The 27981-nt window shown below is 51.4% G+C and overlaps 3 protein-coding genes and 1 non-coding gene across 4 annotated transcripts; all 4 read right to left on the bottom strand.

Annotated features, from left to right (window-relative positions):
- Positions 1-63: 63 nt before the first annotated feature.
- On the bottom strand, positions 64-1709 carry C4H12orf57 (chromosome 4 C12orf57 homolog). Its single transcript, XM_047549962.1, has 3 exons — positions 1440-1709; positions 986-1162; positions 64-291 (listed from the first exon to the last, which is right to left on the bottom strand). Exons 1-3 carry the CDS (start codon positions 1489-1491, stop codon positions 140-142), a joined length of 381 nt encoding a protein of 126 aa, XP_047405918.1. The 5' UTR covers positions 1492-1709; the 3' UTR covers positions 64-139.
- On the bottom strand, positions 1709-1770 carry LOC124984103 (U7 small nuclear RNA). The gene has a single exon (XR_007108565.1). It is a non-coding gene; the product is annotated as a U7 small nuclear RNA (small nuclear RNA).
- Positions 1771-2773: 1003 nt separating this feature from the next.
- Positions 2774-15619, bottom strand: Atn1 (atrophin 1). The gene is given in 12 exon segments (XM_047549960.1): positions 2774-3138; positions 3326-3506; positions 4077-4220; positions 5031-5522; positions 5525-5627; positions 5629-5727; positions 6120-6342; positions 6544-8576; positions 9239-9352; positions 9493-9630; positions 9784-9954; positions 15371-15619. Coding segments are annotated over 11 exon segments (3588 nt in total). The 5' UTR covers positions 9811-9954; positions 15371-15619; the 3' UTR covers positions 2774-3104.
- A 4326-nt stretch (positions 15620-19945) lies between these two features.
- Eno2 (enolase 2) lies at positions 19946-27806 on the bottom strand. Its single transcript, XM_047551826.1, has 12 exons — positions 27696-27806; positions 26472-26570; positions 25914-26009; positions 25708-25766; positions 25335-25404; positions 24774-24907; positions 24327-24549; positions 23080-23277; positions 22062-22263; positions 21682-21790; positions 21392-21450; positions 19946-20880 (listed from the first exon to the last, which is right to left on the bottom strand). The coding sequence occupies exons 2-12, from the start codon at positions 26554-26556 to the stop codon at positions 20811-20813; spliced, it is 1305 nt and encodes a 434-aa protein (XP_047407782.1). The 5' UTR covers positions 26557-26570; positions 27696-27806; the 3' UTR covers positions 19946-20810.
- Positions 27807-27981: the final 175 nt, after the last annotated feature.

Here is a 27981-nt window from a genome sequence, read left to right as displayed (position 1 = left end):
CCAAGGAAGTGGGGGGACAGGAGGGAGTTGTCAGGATTACAAAAGACTGACACGAGATTAAGTCACAGGCACATTTATTGTCCTCTGAAACACCTGAGGTCTTCCTCTCCCCTGCAGCAGCACAGGGAAAGGCCAACTCTCAGGAGGCAGCCACGCTGCCACCAGAAGCAGGCCCATGGGGCGGCAGCGTCATGGGTGGTAAGAACAGAGCCTTCAGCTTGCCTGACAGGCTGGCAATCTCAGGATCCTGGGCTTCATAGGACTTAACCAAGCGAGCAAACTTAAGGACACCTGGAAGAGGGAGTGGACAGTCAACTCACATTCCTGAGGCCCAGTGTGCCAAAGAGAGCTGGCAGGATGATGGTGGTGGGGGGGACGGTGACTTGAATATGAGATACTAGCTGGGCATGGTTTGGAACAACCACTTCCTGGTGTATACTGGGTACAACTGGATGGAATGCAGTGAATAAAAATATCCCCAAACAGTGTTCACGAACAGTGTTCATACCCCAAGTATGAACATCCATGAGATCCCATATCTACAGCCAGGACACGGGAAGACAGTGGGGTACCTGGACCGAATCAATGAACACGCTTGGGGTGGGGAATTCAACCTCTAACCCCTGAACGGATTAGCTAAAACACCTTTTAGGAACTACAGAAGGGTGTTATCATGCAGACGTTTGGCTAAACGCTAGCAAAACAACGGGGTTCAAGTCCCTAGTGCTTGTTACCCCGGGCACTTGCTTTGTTTTAAAGTCTGTTCCCTCATCATAATATGGAATAATGGTGTGGTTAATGGTTAAAACAAAATGTACTTAGGACGTTGCCGGCAAAAGTTCATGTTAGGCCTTGGGCTGCGTGGGCCAATACTATTAGATTGTGGCTGCCGCCATGTGGCAAGAAAGAGGACGACGGCTGTGGGGCCCACAAATTCTGCACCCTCTCCCCCATCCACCCCACCGCTGACCCTCGTCCGACCCACCTTCCCCGTCGCAGCTGAAGCCATAGGCTTTGATAACCTCCTGTTGAATCTGCGTGGCCACGGGCAGCACGAATTGCAGCATCTTGCCCATGTCGTTGCATGCATTGTCTCTAGCCTCATCCATGCGCACGGCGTTCTCCGGGGCCGAAAACGCCTGGATCACTTCCGCCAGGACCACTGCGTACAAGATGCATCCCCGGGAAGCGTCCCCGGGTGTGCGCCGGGGCACGGCCGGCGGGCCCGGAGAACAGCGCAGGGAAGAGGGCGGGGGATTAGTGAATTGGGGACTTAAGTAACCCGATAAAGCACGTAATCCGAATTCGAATAGGAGCAAGGACTCCATACAGGAGGGGGAAAGGGATGGTATACCACGCCCTCCGCCCCCATTTCCCGGCGAAAGTGGCCGAGTCTCGGGCCCAGAAACCTCCCAAACCTTGACCAGGATGCTTCTCACCCTTGGCCTGCTCCGCGCTCAGAGGCGCGGGTTGGGCCGCGGCGGACGCCATAGAAGGACGAAAGCTGCACGTGCAGCAAAATATAAAACTAAAACAACCCAGAGAAGCAAGCCACCTCCTAAAGCAGTTCTCAAGGCTGAAAGAGGCGGAAAGGAAGTGGCATCATCCGTAGCCGGAAGTCTCAACGTAGACTTAATTGTAGCACCCACAAAATTCCGACAACATGTAACTAGAAACAACAATCCTGTTTTTATGTACAGATCATGTGAGGGGCCTTCCGGCAACAGCCAGAAAGCCTGCTAGACAAATTCTAAAAGAGCTGCAACACTTGCAAAAAGCGCCCATGGAGCCAACTTGGGATGTATGTTGACTCCACTATTAGTGAGGGTGAGATCAAAGTGGTGCTTTTCGAATCCCTGCTAGTGTAAAAGCAGTAGGACACATTATAACGTCCGGGAAGAAAAACAATACTCTCAGGAACTTAGTGAACTGATTCAATTCTAGAATTTGTGAATGTTTGATATCTCGTATGCAAATGAGCTCGATGCTGACTGGCTGAGAAAGCAGCCAATCACGGCCCCTTTCTTAAGAACCAGGACAGCGACTTGCAGCAATGAAAGCTCCAAGCAGGAACCGTTCAGGCCTTTTCAAATGGTCTTGCGTAGTTACAGTGTTGCATAACGCTCTGTATTCTTTCCCTTCCAGGAGTTTGGAATTGTCACCCACTGAATGCCAAGTCCTAATCGCATGAGTTTACCGAAACTATACTTATCCCACTTGCACTTCATAATGTGCCTCGGACTATTCTCGGAAAGGATTCACGACCCTGAAGAGGTTTCAGGGTGACATCTAATAGGATCAGTGACAGAAACACCTCCAAAATTTTAGTAGTTTCTTTGACCTGGCCTTGCCGGATGTAGGTCCATCCCAGGCATCCCATTCCTGGAAAAAGGAAAGGCCTAGCACTATAGTATCCCATTGCCAGCAGAGCCGACACTCTGAGCTCTTTTGAGGTCCTTGTCCAACTGTTTAGGGTCCCTATACCTAGTTCCTTAATAAGGCCCATCCTTTCCCACTTCCCTGCTGCAATAAGACCTCACACGAACCCCTTAAGCCCACAAAGAACAAGTCACAGCCATCTTCCTGGGGAGTTGTGAGGATGTTTTTGTTTGCTTGGTTTTGGTTGGGATGTTTTTTAAAGAGCATCATATAGATATTTATATATATAAATTATTAATGTGGGGAGGGGGAGGGGCATACATCGCAGAGGGGGCGCGCACACAGGGATTGGGCAGGGGCAGGGCAGCACACAATGCTACGCAAAACAGCCACATCTAACAGATGAAATAATCACACCAATGGGGATGGGGAGAGGCAGTGACCACGGAGGGCTGGGCATAGGGGAGGAGGAAAGCAGGGTACAAGGAAGAGGGACCTGGTCCAAGATACTGTGCGCTTTCTGTCCCCACCCTTGCCACCTCCCCACCTCTGCACACCTCCTGGGCCTTGGCCTTCTGTCTGTTCCTTATTTCCTCCCTCCCTTTTGCCCAGCTGCGGAGGCCCTGCAACTGAACAGCACCCTCTCCTCAGCTCTGGGTGGCAGCCAGAAGGGGGTCCTTCAAGGTTCAGATGTAGGAGCCATGGTGTTCTCTTGATCCCAGGTTCTACAGTGGCTTGTCACTTTCTTTCTTCAGGTGACTAGGGAAGAAGTGATGAATAGTGGAGAAATGAGACTGAGATCAACTCTGTCTTTTCACAGCTAAGGAGGGGAAAGGAGGGGTTCCTCCCCCAGAACCCTACCACCCTATTGTACCATATCCACAGCTCATCCCATGCTGGCCTAGCCCGTCTCCTCTGACTCATCATCTAGGGCACCCCACAGTACCTGTAGTAGTCCTCCTGGGCAGGTAGCGGGACGCTGTGCAGCGGGTGATGAGCGTGAAGCCACTGCTGCTGCTCCAGCGCCAAGCGCTGCAGCTCAGCAGACTGTGCGTGCATGGCCTGCAGCTGATGGGCTGCGGACATCGGGGCAGAGAGGGAAGCTGGCAGGTCCCGGTAAGGGGCAGCTGTGAGCAGGAGGGCAAGGGGCACATGACTGATGAATACCAAGTACCTTCTTTAGGTCAGGGGTTAGCCAGCCACTATATACTGAGAAAACTGAAAGCAGAAAATGAAGTAACACAGCCCATCCTGCAAGCTGCCAATGGTGGAATGGAACTAGAAGGCAAACCTCTTAGCTTGGCCCTAAAACCTGAGCCTCTCTGGGCAAAGCCTCAGTTCTCTATTTTTTTATTATTTATTTATTTATTGGGGGCGGGCGAGTACTGGGGATTGAACCCAGGAGCCCTTATCCACTGAACCACATCCCCTGTGCTTTCTTTGCATTTTATTTAGAGACAGGGTCTTGCTGAGTGGCCTCATTAAGTTGCTGAGTCTGGCTTTGAACTCTCAATCCTCTTGCCTTAGTCTCCAGAACTGCTGGGATTAAAGGCGTGCACCACTGCACCCAGCAGCTCTCCTATTCTTATTCCAGCTCCCCATGCTTCCCCAAGTCCCATTAGACCCATCCCCAATTCCCCCATTCTGTCCATTCTGTCTTTTCATTAGTGCTTCCCCACCCCAGCCTCTGTCCTTACCGAAGAGCTGGTGACGAAGAACTTCGTTCTCGTGCAGAGGGTGAGGAAGAAGGGGGTTAGGGAGGGTCCCAGCTGGGTAGGGAATCCGGGTAAGGTGAGACCCTGAGGCCAAGGGGTCAATGAGAGGGTGCACTGAGGCAGAGGCTAGAGGGCAGAAAAGAGGAATGTGTCACTAGAAGGCATGTTTGGTAAAAACCATGTATTTGGGTGAAGGGATCTGAGCATGAGAAGAGACATGGACAAACACAAGGGAATGGAAGCACTAGAGACCTGGGAAATGGACAAGAAGAGACCCTACAGGAATAGGGACACACAGTGACAGATTACAGTTATCAGAGGGGTCCAAGAATGAGGAAGGAGAGAAATAAGATTACTTCGAGGTGGGAGATGATGGAAGTTTAGGAAATGAAACAGAAAGAGTGAGATTAAGAAGACAGTACTAGGGATCCGAAAATGAACATGAATTTAAGGCTAGGCCAGGCAGTGTTTTATTAGGAATATGGAAAAAGAATAGTAAGTAAAGATCATTACTGCCTATAACACCACAAACAAAGTTAAAGGGCCCCTTCTAGAAAGTTCCAGACCTAGACAGGGAAAGATCATAAAAGACCTCTAGCTGGAACAGAAGGAAAGGATGACAAGAAGCAAAGTCTGAATTCAGGGAACAAGAAAATTAGTATGTCAAGGGCTTTGGGAAAGGGGATGCAAGGATGGAAAAGTGGTGTACCCTCAAAAAGACTCCAGCTTGGGCCTCTTTCAGATGGGAAGGGGTGTGGAGAATGCACAGGCTCTATGGCTAGGCAAGTGCATGGAGGAATGTAAGGGAGGCAAAAATCAGGAAAGCTTTCTAAGGAGTTTGTGTCAGAACAGTAGAAGGAAGTAGGTCTGAGAAGCAGAAAAGCCCAATCAGGTAAGGTGGCCCCAGAGGTCAAAGCCAAGAAGCAGGGGTCTCACCTGCATGAATGGCATCCTGCTGGTGCAGGTGCAGGTGAGAGTGGATGTGAGAGTGCTGGTGGTGATGAGGGGTCACGTTGAGCATCTGCAGCCGGGCCAGTGGGTCATTGCCCAGGGCTGCCACCCTTTCTGCATGTTGCCTCTCAGCTGCCAGTCGTTCGGCATAGGACATGTCGGGCCGCAGGGCTGGCCCAGCTGCCAGCGCTAGCCGTTCTCGCTCCAGGGGCCCCAGGCTCGGATGAAAAGGGAAAGGGTGCAGGCCAGGAGGGCCAGGCTGCAGAGCCAGGCCCCCATGTCGGGGGAAGGGATCCAGGCCCGGCCCAGGAACCCCATGTAGGGGTTCCAGCTCACTAGGCTTCACCTCGAAGCCAGGTTTGAGACGATCACGGAGGTCTCGTTCACGGGCTTCCCGCTCCCTCTCCCGGGCAGCTGGATCACTGCTGTATAGGGCTGGTACATTGTAACCCAGAAGCCCTGGGTCCACTGCCCCAGTGGCACGTAGAATGGATGGTTTCGATTGCCAGGAGACATGACATGAGGTCGGGCATATTCACTGAGAGTGCGCAGGGCTGGAGTGTCAGGACCCAGGTAGGGGGGGCACCGTAGCTACAGCACTACCAGGCTCAAATGGAGGGCGATGGGGCACTGGGCCCAGAGAAGGGCACTCCACTGGAGCACGGCCCTCCTGCGCCAACTTCTGTGGGGTAGAGGAAGAAGTAAGAGTCCAAAAGAGCAGTTATGAGAATATTTGGCTGGTTCCAAGTTGCCCATCTGCCTCAGCAACTGAACGCCACAATGCCTCACCCCACTGCAACTATGCCTATAAAGGAATGTCCCTGCATCCCACCCTGTCGCCCTTCTTGTAATCTACCGGTAGTCTGACGGGAGCAAGCCTTCCCCAAACCCAGGAATACAAAGATTGCTCCCACTGGAATCCTCTTGGGCTCCCAGTTACGGGCTGCAGCGGCTCCTCCTCTCCAACAGGTGGCGAAATGATTCTCACTTCGCCCCCAGCCCCAGCCCAACCGGAGCCCAGCTACGCAGCGTAGAGGGAAAGGTGGCGGGTGGCGCATTTAGTGACGCACTCACCACGCTGCGTTCGAGCTCGCGCTCTTTCTCGCGCTCGCGCTCCTTTTCGCGTTCCCGTTCCCGTTCCCGCTCCTTTTCTTCACGCGCGCGCTGTTCAGCCTCGCGCCGCACCTTCTCCACTAGGTCGGCCCGCTTCTTGGCCAGCTTGGAGCCCTCCAGCGGCACGAAATACAAGTCGCTGCGCGCGCACGAGTTGAAGCCGCGGTCTAGGTGTTTGTTAAACCTGTGGGGCGCGGAGGCAGCGCGCGCTCAGTTCCTGCGAGCGGTCCCGCGGCCGGGCCGCCCTGCCCCATACTCAAAAGCAGCCCCCGCGAAGGCAGAGGACTGTCTGGTGTCCTTACAAAAAGCACCACGTAAACCCGAGGCTCCGGTGTCCACCGTACCCCGATTCCAAACCCACTGGCACCCTACTCAGGCCGCTCACCTGGCAGACTGACTGGCGTGGCTGGGCACGTCAACCACCTTGGGAGGGGGCGAGGGGCTGCGGGCTGGGGGCACAGGGCTCTCTGGGGTCTCATACTCCTCAGCTGGTTCTTGTTTAATCTGCGTGGCACTCAGAGGTGGCCCTGAAGCAGGGGCCGCAGGTGGTTGTGGCAGAGATGACAGGCTTGAGGGCCCCACAGGTGGCAAGGGCCCGGAACCCACCGTAGGTGAGCCTGGTTTGAATGTCCCTGGGCCTGCTGGCGGGGAGGTGCCTCGAAAGCCCGGTGGGGTCCCCGTTCTGAAGGAGGGTGGTGACCCGGGCTTGTATCCAGGTGGGGTGGCTGTCTTGTAAGCCCCCGGGGATGAGGCTCTCTTGCCATAGGGTGGGGGCCCAGGTGGAGAAGCAGTTTTGTAGCCTGCTGAGGAGGACGCCACGGTGGCAATGACCGTGGAAAGGGTAGCAGAGGAGGTGGTGACCGGAGGCACCGGTGGGAAGGGGTAGGGCGCCCCTTGGGGGCCCTGAGAAGGGGAGGGATGTGAACATGGGTAGGACCCTTGAGAAGAGGAAGAGTTGGAAGAGGAGGAGACTGGGGGGCCATTGGGGCCTGCTTGGCTGTAGGACACCTGACCATGAGGTGGGGGCAAGTGTGTTGGCCCTGATGGGTAGGGCCTCAGAGACCCCAGGGAGGGAGACATGGTGTAAGGGTGTGCATGGTGGGAGCCACTGCTCTCCAGAGGATGGGGATATGCTCCAGGTGGAGGGGGCCCAGAGCTTCCATGATGCTGTTGCTGCTGTTGCTGCTGCTGCTGCTGTTGCTGTTGCTGTTGCTGTTGCTGCTGCTGCTGCTGCTGTTGCTGCTGGTGGTGATGGTGATGTGCTGGGGCGGGTGGGTGGGCAGTGGATTGCCCCCCCGAAGAAGGGAAGGGGCCTGGATGGGCATTGCTGTTGGCCAAGAGACGACCATAGGGAGGAGGTGGAGGGGGACCCTGGCTCCACACAGCCTGGGATGGGAGGGAAGGCTGAGTATACTTGGGTGGCTGATTGGAGACAGAGAGGCTTGTTGGGGGAGGGAAGGAGTGGGGATAACTGGGCAATGCCTGGGAAGCTGGGTACTGGGAAGCAGAGGAAGAGGAGGAAGAACTGGAAGAAGAGGCTGCCACAGAGCTACTGCTAGACGATGAATAAGGATACCTCATTGGGGGAGCTGGGGCAGAAGAGGAGGAAGCAGGAGGCAGAGGGTGGGGTGAGGGAGCCAGAGTTGGGCCCTTCTCTGGGCCAGGAGGAAGTCCACCCATGCCCTGACCCATGGCATGAGGAGAGGGAAGATGTCCAGGGAGTGGCTGGGCCCCCAGGCCAGGAGGAGAGGCGGAGGCATTGTTGAGGGGTCTCAGGGCAGGTGGGGGGGGCAGGTTTGGTGTGACATGAGGGAAAGTGGCTGGTGGTGGAGCAGAGGTTAGGTTCCCACCACCCACTGGAGTATTAGGTGGCTTTGTTGGGGGAGCACCACTAGCTCCAGAGCTTGATATTGAAATGGGGGTTGTGGGTGGGGGGTGCTGCTTACCCCCACTAGGGGCCCCCACTGAAGAGACAGGCCCTCCTCCTTTCGGACCCATTGGGGGTCCAGATAAAACTCCCCCACCAGTTCCCCCAGGATAGAGCTGTGGGTGAGGAGGAGGGGCCCCAGGAGGAGCCTGGAACATTCGGGATGTGGGGGGCTCCATGGGAGCATGATATCCAGTGGGTGTCATAGAGGAATGGGGTTCAAAGCCAGGATCTGGCTGTCGGGGGGTGCTGTCTGCCTGCGGAGGGGAGGGAGGAAAGAGTGGAGGCGGATGGTAGGGACGGGCTGGGCCCTGGGACAAGCCAGAAGATGAATCGGAGTCATTCTCCACACTCCCAGGGCTGTAGATGCTGGGGGACGTGCTTCGGTTGTCCTGGTCTATATCCCTAGGGTCACTGCTGCCATCATCGTTGAGGCTTCGCCCATCCAAGCTATCCAGATCAGAGGGAGACTGTGGCCGAGGGAGCTCCTGCTGCAGAGAGGAGGAGCTCCATGTTTTCCTTTCCCTCCCAGTCATTTCCTCCTCACAGCGCACTTGTGCTGCGATGTGATGGGGACTCCTGCCATCTGGGGTTCCCCCAATCTCCCCAGCAGCCAGGCTTATTTCCCTCCTTGTTCAAATCCTCTTCCTCTTAAATATTCTTTTTTTTTTTTTCGGTGCTGGGGATTGAACCCAGGCCCTTGTGCTTGCGAGGCAGGCACTTTACAAGTGAGCCATATCCCCAGCCCTCAAATCCTGTTCCTTCTCCCCCTCTACAGCTGACTCCAAATTTCAATCTTCCACCACCTCATATTTACCCTCATCTCATCTCATTGACCCCCTTTAACTTATCATCCCCTAAACCCTTGATTCTTAAAAAGACCACTTTTGCATTTTCCTTATAACTTATTTGTTCCTTCTAGTAAGCCTTCTTAATCCTCCAATTCTTCCACTTTCCTTTGACCCTGCCTGGTCATTTTCTGGTCTGACCAAAGCCCTAAAGATCTGTTTGACATAAACACATGATTACCTTAAAAAGGACTAGGTTATGACTTTTATATCCCAGCAGAGAACAAAGTAGAAATGTAAGCAAAAGGAAGTTTGGGAAAAGAATGGTCAGAAAATGGCTCAGAATGGCTAACAAGGTCTCCTACCTCAGTTTTGGTCTTTTTTGGTGCATTGGTCTCCTCGCTTTCACTCTCTGAGATCTCCTCACTCCGGCCCTGCTTGGTGACTTTTGGCGTGGAAGCTTCCTCTACCCGGGCCTTCTGTTAAAGAGAAAGAAAATTCCTGTCTTCTCCCAAGCTTCCACTATTACCTTCTGCTAGACTGAAAGCTCCCCCCATGATACATACACCCTCAGCCCCAGTGCCAGAGCATTCTGTGTGAAAACCTGGGGACAAAATACCTTGGCTGTCTGCCTGGACTTTTCAGCTTTGCCATCACTGCTGGATGTGCTGACTCCTCCAGGAGAGGCCCGGCCCCTTGATCTCAGTTCTTCTCGGGGCCCAGGGGCCTCTTTCTTCCGTCCACTCCTCATTGACATCTGAGGAAGGAAGAAGGAGGCAGGTAGTATTTTTTATGTTGCACCTAATTTTATAATGCATGTTATTTCTGTTCTTCCTCTCTAGGTCCTTCCTCCTAGTTTCTCTGCACTTGCCCCTAACCTTTCATGCCTCTCATAGTAGCTATTACTCACTGAGTCTTTATTCTGTCGAGTCTTCATTCTTCAGGCTGTGGAGACCCCATTCTCCTCTGCCTGGGCAGCTAAATACAGAAACTTCTCTGCTCTGCCCCAAGCTCCCCACAGCTGTGGCCTGGGAAGCAGGTGTAGACACCTGGAACGTGCAGAATCTGTTTTCAGCAAAACCTGTTAGGAAAAGACCATCAGCGTTTTCATATTGCAGAACAAAGTCTGAAGGAGGTACTACTATGCCTGTCAGGGCTAAGCGGCCCAACCCTGAGCCTCTGGACAAGTAAGACAGATAACAAGACACTGCTGGCTTGCCCCATGGGCTACCTCGGCTGTCTAACTGAGGGACATTCTACTCATACTACAATCTCTTATCTCTGAAGAAGGCAGAAAATTCAGAAGTACCTATGAGCTCCAATCCAGGAGACCACTCAGCTTTCCCCTTCATGATCACTAAAGAATATTTATGTACCCATGAATTCCACAGAGCTTTACAAAGGAGCACAAAGAAATGAAGCCAAAGTATTAATTTATTTACTGTCTTCCTTGTGTCAAGTCCTTTAATACATGATATCATGTAATATTTACAACCAACACTGAAAGGTAGATATTATTCTCATTAGGTAGGTAAGGGAACTTAGGCTCAAAGATTGTGTGACTTGCCCAGCCTCCCACAGTGAAGAACCAATGACAGCCAGAATCAAGCCCTTGTCTCTTAACTTCAAAGCCCATGCTCTTTCTTCTATACTTTGCTATACTCTCCTCAGAAGCTGGTGGGGAGAATTCTCAGAAAGCTTAGATCAGTCACAGAGATAAGAATTTTTTTCACATCAGAGTAGGTAGAAGAATGTCCCATTCTACAATACACAGGAGCACAGCCCAGTGAATCCCAAAACCAAATCTAGATATCCCCAAATGGTAAAACTTCATTTTGGAGAACCTCACAAAGACCCATCCTCCAGTATGGTTGACATTCCACATCTACTGGTTCCGCATCCAGATTCAACCAACTGCAAATGTAAAATATTTGGAGAGAAAAATTCCAGAAAGTTCCAGAAAGTAAAACTTGAATTTGCCATTCCACGCCCTATGCTGAATCTGAGAATGAAGTAATGTCTAGGCATGCCCTGCTGTAGCCTCCTGTGCTTTCACAGATCCTGTCTCTTCCCAGCTCTCACTGTCTGCCTCATGTCCTTCACATTCTATGTAGTTAGACCTATGATGGCTGGTTGCCTCTGTTCTGAACTGGTTTCCTCTGTTCTAAATACATACAGACTTGTTTTTCTTGTCATTATTCCTTTAGCAATACAGTATGACAATTATTTAATCCAACAATTTAAATATTATTTACATTGTATTAGGTATTTGTAGCTAGAGATGAGTTAAAGTATATGGAAGGACTGCACAGGTTATGTGCAAATACTGCATTTTTAAAAAATATTTTTAATTGTTAATGAACCTTTAGTCATTTATTATATGTGGTGCTGAGAATCGAACCCAGTGCCTCACACATGTATCACTGAGTCACAACTCCAGTCCCAAATACTGCATTATTCTATTCAAGGGACATGTGGTATCCATGGGGGGGTCCTGGAATCAATTCCCTCAGACTTCAAGGGAACTGTGTGTTTCTTAAGGTTAAGGGAGAAGTCAGGCTTTCACATTAAGAACCAAAATATTAAACAACAACAAACAACTGGGGCTGGGGTTGTGGCTCAGTGGTAGAGCACTTGCCTGGCATGTGTGAGGCGCTGGGTTCAATCCTCAGCACCACATATAAATAAATAAATAAATAAATAAATAAATAAAAGGTCCGCTGTCAACTAAAAAAATATTAAAAAACAGACTCAAAAGATGAATGAGCACACAGTACAGATTTATAATTTTAAGCCTATCCTCTCACTTGGCGTAGACTTTATCGATCAATATAGGTAGATGTTATCATATATTGGTGTTTCCATAGCCACCTATTTTCATCTGCACTTGTTTGTATTTCTTGCTAAGAGTCAAAACTCCTGGGCTGGGGTTATAGATCAGTGGTGGAGTGCTTGCCTAGCATGTGTGAGGCACTGGATTTGATTCTCAGCACCATATATAAATAAATAAATTAAGTAAAGGTTCATCAACAATTTAAAAAATATTTTTTAAAAAACTCCACATTACAGACCATAAAATCTTTTGTGAGCAAAAAATACTATTTTCATACTGTTTTCCTCTATGTATCCTCCATGGATGTAATATGAGCGTGTGTGCATGCGCGCATGTATGCATTCTTTTCTTGCTATTAATGTTTAAACCCAGTTACTGCAGTAGATCTTCTTGGATTAAGAGCTGCTAGCCTTATTGGGACTATATTAAGCTTACCCACCTATTCTAAGTTAGAAGGCCTGCTAGGTAAATAGCATTTCCCATATTCTGTAGCATATTTCTCCAAGGAATATAAAATAATTACTTTTCACTCACCCCTACTGAACCATACTGAGGGAGGCAGCAGGGAGTGCATCTAACCTTTCCAGGAAATTTACAAACAATTTACTTAAGAGTCACAAGATAGTTGGGACACAAACCCAGGTCTGACCTTTTAACGGAAGTTCTGCCCAGTGGACTAGTCATTCTCTTTTAACTACAGTTAATACCACATTTTTTAGTTGTTTATGTATATTGGTTTTAAAATACTATCACCTGTCAGATGTGGCACACGCCTATAATCCAGCAGCTTGGGAGGCTGAAGCAGGATCCCAAGTTCAAAGACAGCCCCAGCAACTTAATGAGGCCCTAAGCAACTCAAGGAGACCCTCAAATTTTAAAAAAAGGGCTGAGGATGTGGCTCAGTGATTAAGCACCCCTGGGTCTAATCCCTGGTACCAAAAATAAATAAATAAATAATAAAATACTATCAACTAAAAACAACAACAACAAAATCCAAAGAACAAGACCCAACAAAATAAAAGAGGAAAATAATCTGAACAATAACAGAACAAAGATGACTATCTGTGACTGGTGTATCTTTGCCAGTCCACAGCAGGGTGCCTATCTCCTCTTCATCACAGACTTTGTTCACTAAGTCAGTTAAGAGCTAGGCATCCAAAATAGAAAATAACAGGGAGGTACCTGAATAACAAAGCAATCATATGTGCTCTTCTTACTTTTTTAATCTGCTGAAAACTGATAAAATTTGAAGTGAATAGCTTTGAAGGAGAAAAGCAGTTATTAAAAGGGAGGTAATCCCAGGGAAAAGGAGCGGCAGGGGGGAAGGACAGGGTTGGGTTGTATTGGATCATAGGTCTGTTTCTGAACCTGGGCTGTGTTCTAGCACCAATCAGTCAAACTAAACTCTTTTTGCCCTACCAGACAGATACTGTAACTAAAATTTATACAACACCTAATATGTACCTGGCAACACATTGAACACATTCATTACCTTACTACAAAAGGAAATTGATACAGCAGGTGAAAAGTAAAAAATAGGAAAAGAAGAGGAAAGAAGTAAGAAGAGGAAATGAAATTAAGGGAAAAAAATAAGGGAAGGATATGAAAAGGAATACAATCAAGTCCACAAGGCTCTCCGGGAAGTGTTTGCTTAGTGAATTTCAGGATCATTGGCCCAGCCCCCACTATTCCAGACCTGCCAGACCAAAAGTGTCCAAAGTGACTCTCAGATACCAAAACAGCCCAGACCAGCAGACAACAAGGCACTGGTCTAAGCCTTCTTGGAATCCAGGGCAGTCAGAGGGGCCTCAGAGGTCATCTCATCTATAATCCCTTCATTTTTACAATGGAGGAGAGGTTCAAAGCAAGAGAAGTGACTTGCCCAAGTCATAGTTTGTTAGAGGCATAGGCAGGACTACATCAAGGTCTCCTGGCTTTCATTCCAGAATATCTGCTCTGCTCTTGGCTATTTCAGTCCTATCCCCTGAGCCCCCTCACCTAGAATGGGCGTGGAGAACCCAGCCATGCCTACAAGGTTGGAAAGTAGAAGGTCAAAGGTTAGTTGAGGGAAGGGATCACCCTGGGGACTCTCTGGGAAAGAGAAGAGATACATGGGAAAGGAGACTTAAAGAGGAATCATGTTTAAGAAAATCGAACAATAGTGTAAAGCAGCAAAACGTTTACTATGTACAAACTATAGTAAGAGAGGAAGAAGCCAGAACAATCTGCCCAAAGATGGTATAACTTATTTTGTTGTTTTATTTCAGTGCTGGGCCTCCTACATGCTAGGCAAGCACTCTACCACTGAACTTCCCCCCAGCCCCAGATGTATAACAAACAAGAGCATTTTTATCTTTCCCCTATTCTTAGGAGGAGGGACATGGAAAAACACAAGGTAAGTAACATATCTACCTGTTTCAACAGACTGATGGATGGAAGGGGGTGCACTCCATCTACTGTCAGCACCAGAAACATCCTCCCAAAGCCAGTGAAGAGTCCTTAAAGGACCCAGCCACAGGCTGAGGTCCCACCTATTGGACATCCCACTGGATCACTGCCCTCAACAAAATGGTAAAACAATGTGCCCTTCAAGAGACCATCCCATATGGCAGCCACTACCAGCACCACAGTTGCCAAAGCAACTCCTATCCTTCTGTAGTACCTTTAGGGAGGGTAGCTTAAGGGTGCCTACCCCAGGCACAAAGGAAGACCTCTAAGTTCAAAGTAGGAGTGAAGGCCTTCCCTATGGAGCTCTCAGCTGAGGGACAGTCAGTGCTTTGAGGATTTGAGGGTGGAGGTCACAACTTGTTTGGAATGTCTATAAGGTTGCCCAATTCCCTCTTTTCCGACTTCCCAAAAATCCCTTCTTCCTAACTCTGCCTTTAGCGTTCCTGTCCTTCTCATTAGTTTAGGACTGAGTCCCTCAGAAGTAACTGTCTGGGATTGGACAAACAGGGTCAGAGGTGACCTGGAGTAAAGAAAATTGAATCACAAAAGACATGCCCTTCCCACTTCCACCCCCAGAAAACCTCTGCCTCTGCTTCTCAAAGATGGACCTCTCCTGGCCCCTTTCCCACCCTCAGTTTCCCCAGGTTCCATTCCCCTCTCAGTAGCAACAATTCCTCTCTTTCCACCTACCACACCCCTTTCCCGGCTCCCACTTCCCTTCTATTCCTAACACCCGCAACCCCCCGGCTCTGCAACCCATGTTCTGAGCCTTTGGGGCTTCTCCTGGCGCCTTCATGCCCCACCTCGTTGCCATCTCTCCAATCCATTCTGCTTCCTCAGAACCAGTCTCACAGCATCCCCAGTTTCTCCTTCGCCAACCCTCCACCTCAGCGTTTCTCCTCCTTTGTCTCCTAGTCCCGGCTACCCTCCTGCCCCACCAACCCTCTTCCTGAGACCCCCTACTTTCCCACCTTCCGGATCCACCAGCAGCGCCCAGGCCCCCATCTCTCGTCGGAGCCGCCCCACCCCCTGAGCCCCCAGCCTCAGGCCAGGCAGTGCCCGCAGTGGGGAAACAGGATTGGGAAAATAACAAATGGAGGCGGCGGCGGGAGGGGGAACGGGGAGGGGTGGGGGTGGGGAAGTCGCAGGCCGGAACCCGGGCGGGCCAGAACCCCGGCGGCCCGGGGCCCGGGGCCCGGGCGACAGCGGATCTTACCTGCGTGTAGCTCGGGACGGCTGGCTGGCTCCGAGCGGGAGTCCTGGCTCCAGCGCCTTCGGGGGGCGGTGGCGGCCGCTCCCCCGCCCCCCTCTTCTTTTCCCGGCTTCAGTCGCCGCCGCAACTGCGGCGGCGGCGGCCCAGACCCCCACGGAGGGCGGCCCCCATGCCTTGTTCCCCTACCGGCCCCGATCGCCCGCCGGCCCCCGAAGCAAACACGGATCGGCGCCCTCCCTCTCGCTTCCTTCCCCGCCCAGGCCCGCCGCCTCCCCCCGGCCGCCCGGAATGCCCGGGCCGCGCCGCCCGCCCCCGCCGCGCCGCTCGCCCCCCGCGCCCGGCCGGCCCTCCGCGCCGCTCTGGCCCGCCGCCGCCCGCGCCGCCGCGCGCCGCCCGCACTCGCGCGGTCCCCGGCCCCCGAGGCGGCCTCGCCCGCGGCCCCCGCCCCTTCCCGGCGGTGGTCTCCCTCGCCCCCTCGCCCCTCCCCGAGGCCGGCGGTGCCCCCGAAATGGGTCCCGGCCCGAGGACCCGGCCCGGCGCGGGGCTGCGGGCGGGCTGGGCGGCGCGTCCGGCGACTCGCACAGGAAAGCGGACGGCGGAGGGAGGGCGCTTGGGAGAGGGGGATGGGAGAAGGGAGGAAGAGGGAGAAGGAGGGAGCGCGGAGGAACCGAGGAGAGAGGGGCCAGGAGGGAGACGCGAGGGAGGGAGCGCGAGGCAAGCTGCGAGGGGGGAGAGAGGGGGATCGGGGAAGGGGAGGCGCCGTGCGAGTTGGCCGAGGCTGAGGATTAGGGGGCCGGGGCGCGGGGAGGGCTTCGCGTGGCAGAATGTGGGGAGCCCGCGGGCCTGGTGTGGGAGAGGGCTGGGTAGGAGGGGTTGTGGAGTGTGAAGACAGCAATGAGTGGGCTGGAGAAGTTTGGGGGGCGACAGGCTTGTAGCAGGGGTGAGGTGGAGGAGTTTGGGGGATACTGAAGTAGAGATTCGGGATAATGGGGTTAGATTGAAAAGATGGAGGGGCATGGATTCTTTGGGTCAAGGAGGTGTGTGGCAAAGAAGTGAAAGAAGCTTAGGGTGGAGGGGTTGGAGGGCTATTTTCAGAGAGAATGAGATGGAAGTTTGGGGACTTGAGGGGAAAAACTGAAAAAAAAGACATAGGAGAATGAGGTTTCTGGAAGAGAGTAAAGGGTTTGAGTAAAGAATTCGAGGTTGATGAAGGAAAACTGGAGAGAAGTAAACCACAGGAGATGTCTGTGGTAGAGAGAAGTGAAAGCATGAGGAACCTTAGGGATGAAGGAGGATGGACCAGATGCCTATTCTAGGGAAGACTGAGCTTCTAGGTGGGAAGGGAGGTGGGATAGCTAGATCCTGGAGGTGGGGACTTCCAGTTGGGAGGCTTTCCTTTGGCAGATAAAATGGGGGAGAAGGGGTTAAAAATATTGGAAGAAAATGGAAGATAAGACCTTTGATGGCAATATGGAAGGAAAGTCATTGATGGGGAAAGAAAAGAAACTGGGGAGGTGGCAAGAGAGCTCTGAGGAAAATGACAGAAATGGGGGATGGCAGTAGGTAAGGGGTATAATATGAGTGGAACACCATCCTCAAGCCCATCCATCTAGTTCATTTCCATCTTCCTTCCCAAGTTTGTTCAAAATTATCACTAATGGTTTCTTAGGTCACCTGAAGGGTTCATTGTGGACCATATCCCCCCATCCCAATTGTTTGAACATGGAGACAGTCCCCATCACAGACCACAGGTTCTTCCTAACCCTTCCTCCTCCCCTGATCTCTAGGCAATCTCTGGCTCAGTGTGCAGCTATTCCCAGTCTTCAACCATGAAGCTAGCACCCCCACCAATCTACCATCAGTGCCTTCTTCTGGGCTCCCTCCCTGGCCCCACACCAAGCAGCAACATCTCCCAGGACAAAGGACACCAGAGACACAGGGTGATTTTTGGCAGCTGAAATTGGGAAGGCCAGAAAAAGGGAGGGAGGCAGGCTGGGAAACAGGAAGAGCTGGAGCTGGAGTGTGGATTGGGAGCCTTCGGTAGCTTTCCAGATTTGGGGTGGGGGTAGGGTACTTGAGGGTCCAGTCCAGCAGGAGGTCAAGGGGGACCCTGAACTGGCATGCTTCCACCTGTCTTCTGGGAAGGAAGGAAGTTGGCTTTGTAGCAACTCGGTAGATTTTTGTCTCACAATTCCTTAGGCCAGACTCAGCCAAGATCTGGGAGTACCCAAAAGCTCTAAACAGATTCCAAAGCACTTGGGAACAAGGAACAGGAGCCAGAATGCTTCCTTGGCCTAGGAATGAATTCCCGCTCTGAACTGCCCTAAATCTGTTGGCACTCACTTTAACACCACAGGTCCACATTTCTTGCCCCTCCCAGGGCCTCCTAGAGATCAAGCCAGCTCCCTATCTTCCTATGCCCCTTTCTGTATCTCTTGGGGCACTTTACACTTCTCTCTGTTTTCTCTGGGGTCCATGACACCTATCTGTCCTCCGTGGCTCCAAGACTGGCTAGGACTATGTAGTTGGAGCCCTTCCTCAATGCTCTAGGACAGCCTCTACTCCTTCCTTCCACCACCTAACTCCTCCTTCTCGCTACACCCTCTCCCCATTACATTTCCTCTTTCTGCACTTCTCAGATCAGTTCTCCCACTGGGGCCTGGCCCAGGCCCTCCCCAAACCCCTTTTAGGGCTAATTTTCCTCCCTTGTTTTTTAAACCACAAAGACATGAGCCAGGATAGTCATTTATCTGAACTTAAAGGAAAAATGTAGACATAGGTAAGGGCAAGTTTGGGGAGAGTGGGAAGAGAAGCCAGGGCCTACCTTTTCCAATTTCTCCCCAATCTGGGGGCCAGGCTCACAACTCAACTGTAGGGAATAAAATATATACACACACCCCCTCCATCCCTCACCCCAGCTCCCTCTCTGGCCCCAATCCCCCACAACCCACTGGTCTCCAGGCAACGGCACAAAAGGAAAGTGGAAAGAGGGGCCTGGGAGGCCCAGGCAGAGCTAGATGTAACCCAATCCAACGCAGTACCTGGGGTGGGGGTGGGGGGTAATGTGCAATGACAGTCAGAGAGGCTGCTAGCAAGGAGGGAGGGAAGAAAGGACAGGTTAGGAAAGGTAACTCCAACTATAATGGTCCTGGTCAGCCTGGGAGTTACTGAGGAAGATAAGTTTCATGGACCCCAGAGAAAAAGAGAGCCACAGAGAAAAGTAAGAGGAGCCCCAAGGGACAGAAAGTAGCTCTAGGAGAGAAGCGAAAGATGAGATGCCCACATTGAAATTAAGAGGCACAGGGGAGACCAGAGCAAGAAGCTCTTTGTTTTGTTTTGGGTACTGGGGATGGAACCTAGGAACACTACCACTGAGCTACATCTTCAGCCTATTTTTTATTTTTGGTTTGGTTTGGTACTAGGGATTCAACACAGGAACATTTTACCACTGAACTACATTCCCAGTCCTTTTTATTTTGAGACAGGATCTCCTTAAGTTGCTCAGGCTGGCCTCAAACTTGCAGTCCTCCTGCCTCAGCCTCCCAGAGTCGCTGAGATTTCAAGGGTGTGAGATCATGCCCATGCATAAGAAGTTGTTTGAACTGAAAATGGCTGAGGTGTCAGAAACACAGGAATAGAGGACAAAGAGGGACCTGGCCCTGCCCATACATAGCCAGAATCCTCTTTTAGCCTTAGGGTGGGCAGAATGGCAGAGGGAGTCTGGGACCAGAACTTAAGAGCATAGGAGTTGACTGGGAGGTCCGCAGAGGGTACAGCCTTGAAATTGCTCCCACTCCACCTCACTTGGTGTCCAGTAATGTCCCACAGAACCTCAACTCCCTCTAGTGGCAGTAGTTCTGTGTGTAGGCCCTGCCTGATGGGATGGATGTGTCCTTACTCCAAGGTACTGGGAGGGGGTTTGTTCCCAAAGGTGGTTCTTAAGCTGAGCAGTTCAATGCTGAGGCTCCACAAGAGCTGAAGAGTTACATGGGCCTGCAGTCACAAATTGACACACGCCTTACAGTCCATCCAGCCAAGGAGTATGTTCAGTACTTTCAGTTTACTATAGGGAGGACTGTTTCCTCAGGCCTGCCTCTGCACCCCTGCTACCATTTTTTCCTCCCCTCTTTCCCATTTTCAGGAACTGATGTCCATGAAGTCCTCTTACATTTCAGAATCAGCCAGAATTTTGTTGGGAGAGGCCTGGTATGAGCTGCTCCAGTCTACAGCTTTTATCAAGGACCCTTTTAGAATCTAAAAACGCTTTAGACTGCTTCCCCCTGCCAAACAGACACAATTTTTGATACTTCCAATGACTCCTGGATCCCAGATTAAGAACCCCTAATTCTGGGTTCTGAGGCCAAGCGTGCTGCTGAGAATGCAGATGCAACATGGACCCCACCCAGCCAGATTGGGGTAGGCAGTACCATCACCTTAGTCACATTTGTTCATTTGGTCTTCCTCTCTTGGTGCCCTCCTTCCCTAGCTATGCTATCCAGTGTCACCAACTTCCAAGTCCTCCATCTTCTCTCCACTCATTTGGAGCTGAGTAAGAGTCCTTAGACACAAGAATGCACTGTGATTCAGACTTTAATGATGGTGCTCATTTCAATGCCACAAAGGTGGTGGCAACTGTGGAACAGCACAGGGAAGTGAGACAGCACTCTGGTGCAGCTGGAGGAAGAACAGGGAACCTAGGGCTGGAGAAAGATATGGGAAGAGTCCCCCAGACACACAGCCCCACTCTGGACCAACCCAGGGCTTCAGTCAGTAAACACAACATAACTGATGTTAAGACCCTTTTTTGTTGTTACCCTTCCCATTCCAGTGTAACCTCCCACCCCAGGTCATCATCGGATCTATAGCCACATGAAACACAGGTGCATAGTTCCATCAAATCAGGTCAGATTTAGGCCTGAGAGTTACAGGGAAATTATTAACAGGATGAATTAAAAATAAATAAGTGAATAAATAAATACACTAAGCTTTAGCTGGGCATGACCACATAACCAGCATTCCCTACTGCTCAGCACTATACCCAGAGTTCATGGCTCATATGCAACATGGAAAACAGAGCAAAGCACAAGTGACATATGGTCCCACTCTAAACACCTCAACACGCCAACCCTGAAATTCCTCTGTCATAGACACTGATCATTCTTTCATGGACCTCCTTATAGTCCTCATTCTCATTTCCAGTTTTTAAGGAAAAAGGAGGAAGAAGTGGAGAGTATGGTACCCCAAAGAATGGAGCCCATAGGAGGGAGAGCAGAAACAGCAAAGAGGCAGGGAACCTGAAGGGCATCTGGAGCAGGCTAGTCAGGGGACTTCTGAGTGCCCTGGGGCTCAGGGTATCAGGGTGAACTATCACAGGTCAGGAGAGCAAGAAGGAGGTTCCAGGAAGATGGGACAGAGGTTCCAAGTCTCCAGGCAAGTAGAGGGATCACAGCACACTGGGATTGCGGAAATTGTGTCCAGCGAAGCGAGCTTCATCCCCCAGCTCTTCTTCAATTCTGAGATGAGTCAGAAAGGAAACAGTCAGGAAAGCAGGAAGGACCCACATGTCTTTCAAGGAGTCCCTCTAGCCTCCACTTTCCCTCATTCTACCTGTTTTTGAGTCCTGTCCCACAGCGAGCATTTCCTGGCTTTCCCATGTGAGCTCAGTGGTCTACCAATCAGGCCGTCAGTAAACCAATCAAGCAAAGACAAGTATTTGCTGTGCATCTACTGTCTTGGGGTTTTTGTCTTGTTTTGGTTTCATTTGGTTTGGTTTTCAGGACTGGGGATTGAATCTGGGGGGTTCTACTACTGAGCTACATCCCCGGCCCTTTTTATATTCTGTTTAGAGACAGGGTCTCATTAAGTTGCTAAAGCTGGCCCCAAACTCAAGATCCTGAAATGTGCCATCACACCTAGCTGAACATCTTCTGTTAATTCGGGCCCTAGATGTTGGCGATATAACAGTGGGCAATCTAGGTTTTTAATTCTCTGTGACCTTGGGCTACCTTTCCCTGAGACCCTCACCTCATGAGCTGATTGTATTTAGCCAGACGCTCAGATCGGCATGGGGCACCAGTCTTGATCTGAAACATTCCAAAAGATGTGCAATTTAGCTCAGCAGCTGCCACTTCACTGCTAAATCTCTCATGTATACTAGGTAAGTACTCTACCATTGAGCTACACCCCAACCCTAAAACTTCTACTCCTGAAATTTCCCTGACACCCTCAAACACTGGAAGGAGAGACTCATCTGGGCCTAAAACTCATCAATCCCACAAGGATCTCCCTCCACCCCTCAGGTTGTCCCCACTCACCTGGCCCGTGCACAGTCCCACCACCAAGTCAGCAATGAATGTGTCCTCAGTCTCTCCTGAGCGATGACTCACCATGACCCCCCAGCCATTCTCCTGGGCCAGCTTGCACCTGTGTCCACACATCAGCACTGATTCCCAGCCCAGCCCCACACAATGGTCATCTCTCCCACTCCCAACCTTGGTCTATGTCAAGAAACACCTGGAGGGAAGTTGTCTAGGAGAGGAGCAGAGAATCATGGGTGAAAGAGATTAGAGACAAGAGAACTTGTGAAGGGGACTCCAGCTCTTTTCAGCAGCCCTGGGCACGATCAGGCTGGGAGCATTTGCAAGAAGGGTCCTGTAAAAATGGGGGCCAAGTAAAAGGGCCAGTAGGCACTCACGCTTGGATGGCTTCAGTGACTGAGCCAATCTGGTTGACCTTGAGCAGCAGACAGTTGCAGGCCTTTTCTTCTACTGCCCGTTCAATGCGCTTTGGGTTGGTAACTGTCAAGTCATCACCCACAATCTGGATCCCTACATTGGCTGTGAACTTGGACCAAGCTGCCCAATCATCCTGGTCAAATGGATCCTCAATGGATACCACTGCAGAAGGAGTAATAAGGAGAACTTTGATCTTCCCAGGTCTCTGCTTCAAGTAGAGACACCCCCCTTTGATTCCCTGAAATGAATAGGTCCCCTGGCTAAGCCTGCTCATCTTGCTCCCTCCCCAAACAAGCCTGTCCTGATTCCTATCCTGATTTTTATTTCATAAAACCTTCAAACAACAAGAGTTCAGAACCTTCCCACAACCTCCCATTGTATTTCCCTATTCTCAGTCCTAGCTCCCTTCTGCATCCAGTTTCATCAATCAAGATTACTGAAAGGTGCTAGTTCCCTGCTAGGACTATTCACCCTCTCACCATCCCTGGTTCCTTCCAAAGTCCTCTCCATGATCTAAGTAACTTTTTTGGTGTACTGGGGATTGAACCCAGTAGTGCTTAACCACTGAGCCACATTCCCAGCCCTTTTGATATTTTATTGTGAGACAGTGTCTCACTAAGTTGCGTAGGGCCTTGCTAAATTGCTGAGGCTGACCTTGATCTTGCAGTCCTCTGCCTCAGCCTCCCAAGTTGCTGGGATTACTGGCATGCACCACTGTGCCAGCTTCCTAGTAGCTTTTAGAGCCCACAACTTTAATTCAGGATCCAAAGTAGATAGAACAGACTCATCACAGGTACCTGTACATTAGCACAACAAAGTCCAATCTGCAGAAGGCTCTCTCACCCTATCCCTAAAGTTCCTCTTAGGCATCTCCACCTGGTACCTAAGTTGGTACCCCATAAGGTCCAAAGTTGCCCCTACATATTCCTGCCTGGCTCCTGCTCCTCCCCCTGCTCCTTCCACACTCTCTTTTCTCACCAGGATAGTCCCTGACAAAGTCCTGGTAGAGTGCCCCCAGCTGGTCCCCAGTGATATATCTGGAAGGATCAGCGGGAGACTTGAAGTCCAAGTCATATTTGCCATCTCGATAAAACTCTGAGGCAGCGACATCCATGCCAATGACAATCTTTTCTGTGTAGCCAGCCTTATCGATGGCTTCCTTCACCAGCTCCAAAGCTAGAGATGGAATACAATGAGATTATATGCAGGAGGAGTGGGCAGGGAGGGAAAAGGGAGAAAAAAATTTTTGAGCAGTAGAGGACTGTTGCTGGGGAGGTGTGGTTAAGGTGGTGGTAGAGATTATCTCTAGGTCTGGGAGAAGCCATCTTCCCATATTCTAGGGGGACAGAGAAATGGAATTATTGTGAATAGTTTTTCTTTAATAGTATCACATCACCTAACTATAGATATGATCTCATTTAATCCTCACAATGATGCTATGAGGTATAAAGTATTATTATTTCCATTTTACAGATAAGGAAAAGGAAGCACAGAGAAGTTAACTTTTCTTTTTTTTTTTTTTTTTTTGCAGTGCTGAGGATCGAACCCAGGGCTTTGTGCTTGCAAGGCAAGCACTCTACCAACTGAGCTATCTCCCCAGCCCAGAAGTTAACTTTTCAAGTTAACTTTTCAAGTCAAGGTTTAAATAAATTCAGGCAATTTAGTCCCAGAAACAACTTTTCTCTCTCTTTACTTTTATTTCTGTATTTTGTAATGCTGGAGATCAAACCTAAGTCTCAAGTATACTTAGGTGAGTGTTCTACTACTGAACTACAGTACCTCTAGCACAGAACTTTACCACTACCTATAACTGAACCTCAATACAGTTTCTCCCAGGGCAAAGAAAGATTTAGGGATCCTAGAGGCCTAAAAGGCTGGGATTGATTTGGAATGGCTCCCTGGAATTTGATATATCTCCTATGGAGTTAAAGGATGGGATGGACCCCAAGATCACCAAGACCAGCTCCCAGTATTCTCAGGGGCTCCAGTGAGAACTTACAGATACTAACAGATCTGGTTAAGCAGGTAAAAGACTATCCTGAGTCTGCATGTAACTTGGCAGGCCCCAGGAACCTACCCCAAGGGCTGGTACTTCTTGGGGCTTACAGCAGTTTCAAGGACCCTCCACCCAACATTCCTCAGGACTCCTAAAGTGGAAGCCCTTCTGTCATGATGTCTCAGAATACAATAAGCCTTTGAACTGGAAGTGGGGCTTCTGACCTCACCTTCACTGTTTTCCAGGATATTGGGGGCAAAGCCACCTTCATCTCCCACATTGGTGGCATCCTTGCCATACTTGTCCTTGATGACCCCCTTAAGGGTGTGGTACACCTCTGCCCCAAGGCGCATGGCATCCCGGAAGCTCTCAGCACCCACTGGGAGGATCATGAACTCCTGCATGGCCAGCTTGTTTCCAGCATGAGAGCCACCATTGATCACATTGAAGGCCTGGGGAGCCAGAGAGGATAGTCAAAGAGCCCTTCTCTCTCTGCCCATGAGAGTGCTGTACCCAGATCTGTACTGGAACTGTACCCAGATCACCAGACTGAGTTTCATGTTCCCATCCCTTCTCATTAGCTGCCCCATTCATGTCCCCCTCATTGTTCCTCATAAGATTTCATGCTCCCTCCCTCCCACCCCTGAGAGAGGCTCAAGCATAGTACAGTGCTCACCGGCACAGGCAGGATGAGATCTGAGTTCCCAGCCAGCTGAGCAATATGGCGATATAGGGGCAATTCCCGCTCAGCCGCCCCTGCCTTACAAATGGCCAGGGACACACCCAGGATGGCATTGGCCCCAAACTTGGCTGAGAGATTATAGAAAAAGGCACTGAGCAAAAATGTTCCTTATCCTTCTAGCCCTGACTCTACCTATATTCCCCAAAAAGAGCCAGGAAAGGAGATCCCCCTCCCCTCTCCTCACCCCAGTGACATCCCATCCATTCTGTCCTGAAAATGGCAGGGCAGGGGGAGGAGGTGGAAGGAGGGTATTAGAAAGGGCAGAAAGCCACACCCCTTTTAAACTCCCCCAGACTTAGGCCAACTCCCTCCTCTTTATGCTACAAATAAATTCTTCTTCTGTCTAATGTTACTCCCTCCCACTGCAGTGGCTTTGGGAGCATGGAAGAAATCCTCTGACAGTCTCTGAGGAAGCCCCCCAGCAGAGACCCCATTTAGTTCCTATCTATTCTATTGTTCTACCCTCATACCCACTTCCTCCCAGCCCCTACTTACATTTGTTCTCAGTCCCATCCAACTCCAGCATCAGGTTGTCCAGTTTCTCTTGCTCCACCACAGAGAGACCCTGTGGGCACAGCCCCCATCACCCAGAGCCAGGATAGAGGCTGGGCCCTAAGGTACAGGGTCCCCCCATTCACACAGGCTCTCATCTGGCTAGCATCCAACCAGGTCTCTATGACAGCAGCCTGCTAGCATTATGGGATGTGAACTCCCATGGGAGCAGGGGACAATAAGAAGTCTTTTCCCCACCCTTCCCCTTGTAACCATGATTCCTAAAAGATGGGTCTTTCCCTCCCCATCCTCCTTCCCATCCAGGATTCCTTCCAGGACATTGGTCCTGCCATCCCCAGCAAAGAGTGGGCCTCACTGAGCTGATGAGAGCTGGTGCAATAGTGCTGTTGATGTGGTCCACTGCCTTCAGGACACCTGGGAAGAGGAAGAGAGGCTGGACTGGGTCAGGGGAAGTCAGAGAAAAGAGGAGGGGAAGGCATGCTAGGAGAGGGTTGGGGAGCATGTGAGGTAAGGGTATAAGGCTGAGGAATGGCAGAGCCTAGAAAAGAGAAAGGGCCTCACCTTTGCCTAAGTAACGCTGTTTGTCCCCATCCCTCAACTCCAGGGCCTCATAGATGCCAGTGGAGGCTCCACTGGGGACTGCAGCTCGGAAAAGACCTGGAGAAGACAAGGAATGAGGAAGGAGGGAGAAAGACACTACAGGGACAGGGATTCCTTTAGCCTTCCAATCCTGATCCTAAACTCCTGCCTGCCACATCCAGTCCTCTCCCCATACTTCTCCATAACACTACACACACCATCCCCCACACACACAGTCAGCTACATAAACAGTGGCCTCCTCATCCACCCAGCAGAAGCCCACAGGCACAAGTGGAAGCCATAGAAATGAAGCTCTGCCAGGAAGCACCACACATACACACACACACACACACACAGAGAAGCAGATATACAGAGGTAGGGCACATCTCACACTAAACTAGAACACAGACCCACCTAACCTGGCTCCCCTAGACAAGGAGGTTCAACTCCACAATCCAGCCTTGTGAGCCTGGCCCAGGACCCAATTTCCTCAGAGTATCAAGGAAGGCCTCTCAACCTAGACCAGACTTAGTACATTACCCTTAGCAGTATGCAGATCCACCTCCACGGTGGGATTCCCACGGGAGTCCAGGATCTCCCGCGCCCAGATCTTCTCTATGGACATGATGGCTGGGATCTCTTTGGGTGAAAGGGAAGAAAGACAGGAGGCTTAGAGGGGTGGAGCTTGATATCAGTGGGAGGGGCCAGAGGTTGGGAGGGATGGGAAAGAGGTTACTGCAGTGGGTGGGGGGTGGGGAGGAGCTGGCTGCAGTCAAGAGGCTATAGAAGGGGTACCCCCTTCCCCCATGGGGAGAGGAGAAGGTCAATGCAGTGAGGAAGGGGAAGTCACTGCAGGGGGGCGGGGTGCCATCAAAAGAGGAGATGGGAGAACTCCGCAGGGAGAACTCGCAGTGAGGTGGGGAGGGACATGACAGTGGTTCCCTCGCCCTCAGCAGCTTCTCCAGCCGGTGGGGTTCCCCCCGATATCCCCAGAGCAGAATGGCTGCCTGGCTGGCATTTTTCCTTGGAAGTAGGAAGAAGGTGGGTTGTCTGCGCAACCTCTCCTGAGAGTCCACATCCTACACATACTTAACACTCCAGGGTCCCAACCTCTCTCCCAAACACGAGTCCCTCTTTCTGAGAAACGTGCAGTAGAGGAATCTAGGGGGCCCTCCAGTACCTGGGGGTTGCAGCTGAGTGGGGAAGCATGAGACCTGATGGGGTAGTGAGGCTGGGCCCAGACTCTCCTCAGTCCCCAAATTCCCCACTCCTTCCTTCCCTCCTCCATAGAGCTGAGAAAAGGAATTGCAAAAGGAGAGGGGCGACGTGGGGAAGGAGTAGGAGAGAGGGGAGTCTAGAGGAAGTCTGGGGGAGCTAAGGAAGGGTAAGAGAAGGCATCTCCCCCATTGCAAAGCAAAAAAGACATGCCAGAATAAAATGCACAGCCCGCGGAGATGCCGAACTTAAGAAACAAATCGGCTGGATCCGAGGCACGGGGAAAGAGGGCAGGCAAGGGTGAAGAAACGCGCAGTTAGAAGCAGGTGCAGAGAGGGTAGGTTCCTAAACGAGGGGGCGAAAACCTGAAAGCCAGAGGAGAGGTCCGCGAAGGCGGAGGGGGGTGGGGGGGATGGAAGGTGCCGGGGAGCGAGGGTGAAGAGCAGGTGCGCAGCGCCACCCGCAGAGATGCACGAAGGACAAGGAAGGAGGAAGGGACACGGCCAGGGAAAGGGAGTCAGAGGGTCGCCGGCTGGGCCAGGGCTTCACCTCGAGGCAGCAGACTCAGCTGGTGGCGGTGGCGGTGGCGGTGGCAGTGGCTAAAGCGCAGAGAGAGCGGGAGTGGTGGCAGCGGAGACTGCTGCGGCTCGCCAGCGCGGAGGGGGGGGGGGCGGGCGGGGGGCGGCGCCTATAGGGCCGAGCCGGCGCATGTGACCCGGAGCCCCCGATGAGTCAGGAGCTGCCGGCTGAGGCGCACGTATCAGCGCGGGTTGGGTACCGGTGGGGGTGGGGAGGGTGTGGGAAGCAAACGGGGAGACAGGGGAGACCCAGGACC

The sequence above is a fragment of the Sciurus carolinensis genome, chromosome 4 (genome assembly GCF_902686445.1).
Source record: "Sciurus carolinensis chromosome 4, mSciCar1.2, whole genome shotgun sequence".
NCBI classification, from domain to species: Eukaryota; Metazoa; Chordata; class Mammalia; order Rodentia; family Sciuridae; genus Sciurus; species Sciurus carolinensis.
The sequence above is the reverse complement of the archived record's forward strand: the minus strand, read 5'-3'. Positions and strand labels throughout refer to the sequence as shown.

What these genes read in the sequence shown, in the direction of transcription:
- C4H12orf57 (XM_047549962.1), bottom strand. Translation starts at nt 1,491, where the DNA reads ATGGCGTCCGCCGCGGCCCAACCCGCGCCTCTGAGCGCGGAGCAGGCC. An exon ending in GAGCGCGGAGCAGGCCAAGG is followed by an intron (nt 1,163 to 1,439) that starts GTGAGAAGCATC and finishes TCTTGTACGCAG; the next exon opens with TGGTCCTGGCGGAAGTGATC. An exon ending in CTTCAGCTGCGACGGGGAAG is followed by an intron (nt 292 to 985) that starts GTGGGTCGGACG and finishes TCCCTCTTCCAG; the next exon opens with GTGTCCTTAAGTTTGCTCGC.
- Eno2 (XM_047551826.1), bottom strand. Translation starts at nt 26,556, where the DNA reads ATGTCCATAGAGAAGATCTGGGCGCGGGAGATCCTGGACTCCCGTGGG. An exon ending in ACAGCGTTACTTAGGCAAAG is followed by an intron (nt 25,767 to 25,913) that starts GTGAGGCCCTTT and finishes TCCTCTTCCCAG; the next exon opens with GTGTCCTGAAGGCAGTGGAC. An exon ending in CTTTGTCAGGGACTATCCTG is followed by an intron (nt 22,264 to 23,079) that starts GTGAGAAAAGAG and finishes CTCCTTCTGCAG; the next exon opens with TGGTATCCATTGAGGATCCA.